The 7,188-nt window shown below is 41.7% G+C and overlaps 1 protein-coding gene across 1 annotated transcript in view; it reads left to right on the top strand.

The window, feature by feature from the left end:
• The first annotated feature begins 4,924 nt into the window (after positions 1-4,924).
• The window catches only part of LOC102868568 (chromosome unknown open reading frame, human C9orf85), an 85,945-nt gene continuing 83,681 nt past the window's right edge, over positions 4,925-7,188 (top strand). Inside the window, exon 1 of the mRNA XM_006894385.1 lies at positions 4,925-5,044. Coding sequence (XP_006894447.1) covers positions 4,943-5,044 — 102 coding nt within the window. The 5' untranslated portion in view covers positions 4,925-4,942. The remainder of the gene's footprint in view (positions 5,045-7,188) is intronic.

Raw genomic sequence — 7,188 nt, 5'->3', positions numbered from 1 at the left:
GAAGAGTGTTGAATATACCATGGACTGCTAGGAGAACAAACAGGTTTGTCCTGGAGAGGGTGAAGCCAGAATGTTCCCTGGAGTCAAGGATTTTGAAGCTTCGTCTGACATATTTTGGGCATGTTGCAAGGAGGGACAGGTCCTTGGAGAGGTACATCATGTTTGGCAGAGTGGAGGGGCGGTGAAGGAGAGGAAGACCTTTGATGAGATGGATCGATTCTCTGACTACAGAGGTGGGGAATAAGCATGTTTGAGATGGTTAGGTTGGCACTGGATAGAAGAGCGTATAGAGCTCTTGTACATAGGGTCGCTATGAGTCTCAAGCGACTCAGTGGCACCTAACAACAACAACAAAACCACCACTAAAACACATGGGTAATGGGTAAACATTGCTCACTCTCACTTCTCAAAGGGGTCTGTTCTATTTAATTTAATAAGTCAAACTTCATACCCTGATTCTCCTTACCTTTCTCTACTTTTTCTTTTATCCCAAAGTATTTATCACTTTCTAACATACTAGATATTTTGTGTATTGTACAAATTTTCTATGGCCCTTTACCAGGCAATAAGCTCTAGTAGAGATCTATGGATGTTTTGTTCACTGATATGCCCCTAATTTTCTGAAGAGTGACTAGTATACAATAGACACTGGCTCCTTTTTCCTTTCTCCTCTATAACTGTGTGCAAGAATAACTGGTTTAACCATTGTCACATTCAACTCCTAGGAAAATAAGGTCTATATTTTAAGCAAATTTACACTCGTGTAATAATTTAGTTTGTAATTTAAACAAACCAAAAAAACAGAATACACAAGTACCAATCATTTAAAAAAATGCTAGCCACAAAAAAAAAAAGATGAAAAAACATAAACCAAACTGGCATGTGAATGGAGGACAGACAATGCTCACTGATCAGCATTCAAGAGTGCTGGTTCACTTTCTATGTTAGGGATTAGAAGTCTTTTTATCAAACTTGAAAGTAGTATTTCAGAAAAATTTGTTTTCTGAAGAGTTGTGTTACTTCAGTATTATTGTTTTTATGTGCCATTCAGTCGAGTAAAAAAATCCACTCATAGCTGACCCTCTGGTAGGTTTTCAGAAGCTGTAAATCACAAGGAAGGAGAATGCCCATCTTTCTCTTGCAGAACATCTGGTGGATTCACACTGCATGCCTTTTGGTTGGCAGGGCAAAGCCTTACCACGAGGCCATTTGAATTGCCAATTCATTACCCTTGTTTCAATCTGTATTCATAGCTGTAGTATTCAGTGATACTCTGTGTGGCAGTGCTTCTCAGATTTTAATGGAAACACAAATTACCTGGGAATCTTATTAAATAACCACAGCATAATTCAGTGGAGTGGGGCCTGAGATCTGCATTTGTAACAGGTCCCAAACAGATGCAGCTGCTGGTTGTCTATCATTGCATTTAGTAGCTAGATTCAGTTGAGTCCAAGCATTTACTGAAATACATATAACTTTTAAAAATTATAATTCATGTCTTACTATATCTTAGTAGGAGCATTACTGTTGGAAAAATATGAATGTAAGTTTATTACAAAAGATTACTTTAGGATGGCAATGAAGAAGTTGTAAAATACCTTCTATAAAAACAAGATATAGGGTCAAGAACCATTGCCCTGGAGGAATTCTAGCAAAAGTACTTAAGGAAACATAGACAAGAATATTATTCAACAGCAAACACTTGGGACCAACAAAACTGATCATTAACAAAAACGTAGTATAATCATGAAATGGAGCACATACTATATAACAATAAATGTGAATAAACAGAAGCAATTCCCATAGTTAACTTTTCTAGGCTTCACCTATTGCATCTGTAGTAAAATCAGAAAGGTACTTCTCATTTTCATCCTACAAAGCTCATTTTGAGAGGAAAACGGACCAATGTATATGAGGAATTTATACTAGGTAGCAGGAATTCTTGACTAATAAGATCAATTTGTTTCTATGTTCTTGTCATCACTGATTCAAATGATACAAACCAGTCTTAATTGGGAAAAATATTGAGTTATCAATTCCTAAATGATTGCATATAAGATAAGTGCTATTCGTTAGAAGTATGTTTCGTTACACCAACTTTTCATGAAGGAATTGAATACTACATTGAAAAGTACCCTCAATCAGCTTTAACAAAGCAAGAGTAATCACTGCTTATATTTCTCATTTCCCAATCTGTTGTAAGCAGGTGCATGTTTTATTAGTCCTGTGTTACAGACGGAGAAACTGACTCATACATAGAACTTGCCTGGAGCTGAAAACCAATTCAGTGACAGCACATGAAACAGGCACTAATTACCTAGTTTTTTCCTCTGTTCATTAAGCTACTAAAACCATTATTTTGCCAAGATGCTTTATGGTAGTTCTGGCTGTCATGGAAACAAAATTCTTAGTTGTCATTTCATACAGTTTTCAAAATGGCAAATATACTCAAAAACACTTGCTAATTATAGCACTACACACCAAGAGACAGAGTTAAAACTTATTAAAAAGCTGCTTATCTTTGCCAATTGACCATACTAGTAGAAGAGTAGGAGCAAAGAGAAGTAAAAACACGGTTCAATTCAGTACCTCTGGATCTCAAATATCTTATGACAAAAATTTTATTACTCTTAAACACTTGAAATATAGTTACCTCACTGATCGTTTAAGTAAAGCCAAAATCAAACAAAGAAAAAAAATTATCAAAAGGCAAAATTGGGTAGGACCAAATTATAACCTTGGCGATCATGACAATTATTAAAATACTGGCCATGATGACATAGATATCAGACATTTCATTCAATTGATTTTATGTTATAAAATTATTGAAAGGCCATTTTAATTTCCCTAGTAATAGACAGATGTTATTATAATATGTACCAGACTTTACTTAGTCATTAAGTGTTCCAAATTCTGACACAAGATCTACAATATTCTTGTTTATTAGAAGCTTTGAAAAAAATTTATGAAATCAGTTTACAGAGTTATATGTATATAAGTAGGAATATCTTGTATAAACTAATAAAAAATATTTAAAGGTCACTCTCTCCGCATCCCGTTATTTATCGTTTTGCTTATCAAATCCATTGCAGCCTGCCTTAAAGCACTGGGTTTGGGGTGGTTTTTTCTTGACGTGTTATCTGATACTGGCAAAGAATCTCAGGATGGCTCTGATCATCTTTCTAAACCAACAACAAAAAAGAATTCACCCCAAGAAATCGAAGTTAGCTGCCTCTTTTATACAAAATCCCTCCACAGGAAACAATTTAATTTGACAGAACTCTGCTTCAGGGTCAAGAAAATGCCAAACAAAAACTCTCTAATTCAAAAGTGATACCTAAGGAGCCCACCTCGGAGTTCGAGACCAGGTAAGACTAAAGTTTAACTGACTCCGGCAAGAGAGCCCTCCACAAACGAGCGCAGAGTAGATTCCATCTAGGATCGAGGCTGGCAGAGGCGCGAGCAAGCACGAGAGCTGCTCCGGGGTACCCGCGCACCCCTCGGCGAGTCAGGGACCGGCCCTTCCTTCGCTTTACGCCCACCCGGGAATTAAAAGCCGCGAAAAGAGACCACCTTCCACCCTCCGCAAGGACCTTCGCCAGCCCCGTCCAGTCTGTCCTCCCAGCCCCCCGACTCCGACCCGCAGCGCCGATCGCCGGTACCCTCCCACCCTCCCTCGCACTTAACGGCCAGAGGAGCGTCTCGGACCCGCAGACTCCGTCCGGGGAGGCTTCCCCGCCTTCCTCCCGCGCCGAGAACAGATCCCGGTCGCCAACAACAAAGACGCCTCCCGCTCCCCTCCCCCGCCGCCCGGCCCGGCCCTCCCGCGCTGCGGCTGCGGGCCGAGCGCCCCCTTCCCGAGCCCGGCCGCGACCACAGCCGCAGCGCCCCGCGCCCCACGCACCTGCACCTGAGAGCCGGGGCCGAGTCGCCGGGCAGGATGGGCCGGAGAGAGAGCCTCGGTCTACACGCTGTCCTCCAGAAGGCACTCCCGCCGCCGGAGGATGCCCCCGGCCGGGGGGGTGGGAGCGAGAGCTGCAGCCCCCGGCGCCGGGACAATTAAGGACGGTGGCGCCCGAGGGGGCCTGGCTCGCGTTCCGGAGTCCCGGCTCGCACTGGCCCCGCTCCTCTGCACGAGCTCGCGTTCTGCTGACTAACGGCCCGATCGCGAGGCGCTGGAGCGGCCGCCGCCGCCGGCTGCTCTCGGGCCTCACGTCCCGCGCGGCCGTGGTCGCAGCCGCGGCTGCCACCTCCCTCTCTGGCACCGCAGAAACAACCCAAATCCAGCCAGGTCTTTCTTCTCTAATACTCCTCTCTCTCTCCGCTCCTCTTCAGCCTGCCAACTGCGGGACTAGCTTCCGTAAAGGGAGGGAGGCTCGGGGAGAACCGAGGGGACGAGCAGAGTACCCACCGCGCTGGGAGTTGATCACTGACTAGAGGAAGGTGCCAAAGCTGACCCAGGTTCCAGCCTGCGAAGGGGCGGGAGGAGGGACCGAGCCCAGCTAGTCCGGTTTACACCAATCACAAGCAGCTGAACAGAGTCCTTGGCGTTCGGAGCGCCGGGAGAGGCCGAGCCGACTCGGCAAGAGGCGGGGATTGCGGAAAAGAAGAGCCAATAGGAGAAAAGCCTTTCCGTCCCTCGAGCTTGATGGATGCCCACGTTCGGGCCAATGGGGCAATTCTCATTTCGAAGAAAGAGGTACTTACTCCTTTCATTTACGAGAGGCTGCCTGGAAATGGAGTGGTTGAGGCTAGGCTTTGTGGAGAAATCCCGACCGAGCCTAGGGTCTGAAGGATGTCCTTTGACCTCCGCGTGAAGTCTCAAGGGATGACGGGAGGCGGAAAAGTCGGAAAGATTACTTCCGGGTCATGACAATTATAAACTGTGGGGCAGCACTTGAAAGATAGCGAGTGTCTTCGGCGTGAGGTCGTGGTTACCACAATGAGTTCCCAGAAAGGGAACGTGGCTCGTTCCAGGCCTCAAAGGCACCAGAATGCGTTTAGCTTCAAAAATGACAAGTTTGATAAGAGTATTCAGACCAAGGTAGGAGCTTGCCTGTTGCACTGAATCTGACTGCAGGAAGGAATGTTCAGTGGAAGGGGAAGACAGAGGAAAAGAGTTGGCGAGGGCGAGTGTGGACCTCAGCCCGGAGTTAGTCTTGATTGCAATGCAGTCTTTTCTAAAAATGATATTCCCACGCTATTTATTTTACCTGAATAAGTACTTTCTCGTAAATACGGTGGTTAACAATTCTATCATTAGAGTGAACGGTATACTGTCACACTTAATCTCTAAATTGAGAAGAGTTTTTGAACACTCATCAGGATCACATATTTGCAGTGAGAAAACAGTTGTGTCGCGAGTATCTTTAAAAATTTGCACTAGGTTTACACGCTAACTTTTCTTTTTGGAAAAACTCCCAATTCATAGTGGTTTCAAATTCAGTATAGAAATTAGAGTAATTCAGAATAGAAAGAGTAAGCATTCAGTATCTTAAATAACAATTTCTCTTTTGAAAAAAATTGTTGAAATTATTTGATTAATGTAAAAATTGTTTTCCGTTTATGGGTTAATTACTAGATTTTTCTGTAAAAACTTGCAAGAGAAGTAAATGCACATTTGTGCTCCCTCTTACACTCTTATCAGGAAGACAGGAACAGTCAGGGCACCATGGTCATCAGTTAACCTGATAACCATATATGAAAAGAGGCGTGTGGCCTTGAAAAAGTTATTACTGTTTCGTCTTCTGTACTTATTTTTGTCTCCAATGAAAGATCGAGAATTGTTTGTAATAGTAAACGAAACTTGGTCTTTTATAAAAAATCTGGATCATACTAAGTGTTCAAACACTGATTAATTTTCAGCATTAAGAAAGCAAACGAATTTGTTTATGGTAAATTGTGACCTTTTTCTTTCCTCTTTCTGACTTTTTTCACTTTACAAAATTTTCGTGAACACTAATTGCGATTGAAGCTGTTTGTTCATCGTGCACAATGCCAGAAATGGTTAACTCTACCTTCACAAAACTTAGAATACTCTTCTGGGCCAAATTAATGGCATGCAAATAGAAAAAATAGATAATTAAAATTTTTGATAAATGATGGTGAGGGGAAAGACAGTTTTGTAAGGAGGAATGAAGAGTATTTTAAGTTGGATGCTCAGATAACCTTTTCCTGTACTAGAACACTTTCAGAAAGAAAACTTTGAATTACAGTTATGAAGATTTTCCCAAGTTTGTGCTTACTGTTAATAGATAACGGAATAATAAAGTGGTTCTATGCACAATCTGCATCTTAACCTTAAGCTTTTGTGTATTTAATTCTGATTGTTTATCATTAGCCAATAGAAATAGTTTAAGTATTTAACTATAGGGTGTTTTTTCTCCGCTCTCGGACTAAGAATTCTTGAATTTCTTATTATACTTTCTTGGTATCATCATCTGTCGTTCTGATCAGAAATATTTTAGGGAGACTCAGTTTCAATCCCAAGTTTCATTTTGCTTATCACACTTAATTCCTTTCCTTTTTTTTTAAAGTCATGGATAAGTCTCATTCATAAATTAATAGAGCCACTGGGTTACTGTCAGTTCTGAGAAAAGCAGCAACAAGTGTTTTCCTAATTAAAGAAAATTTAGATTGTCATCTGCTTGATGATAAACTAATAATTGACTATTTACAGGAGATTCTTGAATTGGTTCTGTTGCAGCTGTAAGAGCTAAAATTTTGTCAAGTCTGGCTTACCCTGTCTTCATGTTTATTGCTTACATTAGAAAGTTATTTCCTGCAGTAACATCTAACAGAGAATGATCAAAAAAGTTACATTTCTGTGTAACTTCTCTTGCAGGGTTGTAGAAACGATTAACTCCCTTATTCTTAGTAGTGATGGGAATCCTGCTTGATCTCTTGTTCTTTCTGGGGCAGGCAGTTTTACAAAACTGAAGTTATAAGTTATTGACAGATATTTTATAAAGAAGTTTGTCTAAGTGGAGTACTCATTCCCTAAAAGATGGAAGTGATAGTTGTCTTCATATACTTCAGTATGGTTTAGAAGAAGAGAGAAGCTTCTTTTGTAACATTCCAGATGGCCAAACTTGGACCATGTTGTTGTTGTTCTTGTTATGTACCGTGGAGTTGTTTGCGACTCATAGTGACCCTATGTACAACAGCCCTAAACCCTGCTCTATCCTG

This window comes from Elephantulus edwardii, unplaced genomic scaffold (assembly GCF_000299155.1).
Source record: "Elephantulus edwardii isolate Elephantulus edwardi_28Jun2011 unplaced genomic scaffold, EleEdw1.0 scaffold00141, whole genome shotgun sequence".
NCBI classification, from domain to species: domain Eukaryota; kingdom Metazoa; phylum Chordata; class Mammalia; order Macroscelidea; family Macroscelididae; genus Elephantulus; species Elephantulus edwardii.
The sequence above is the reverse complement of the archived record's forward strand: the minus strand, read 5'-3'. Positions and strand labels throughout refer to the sequence as shown.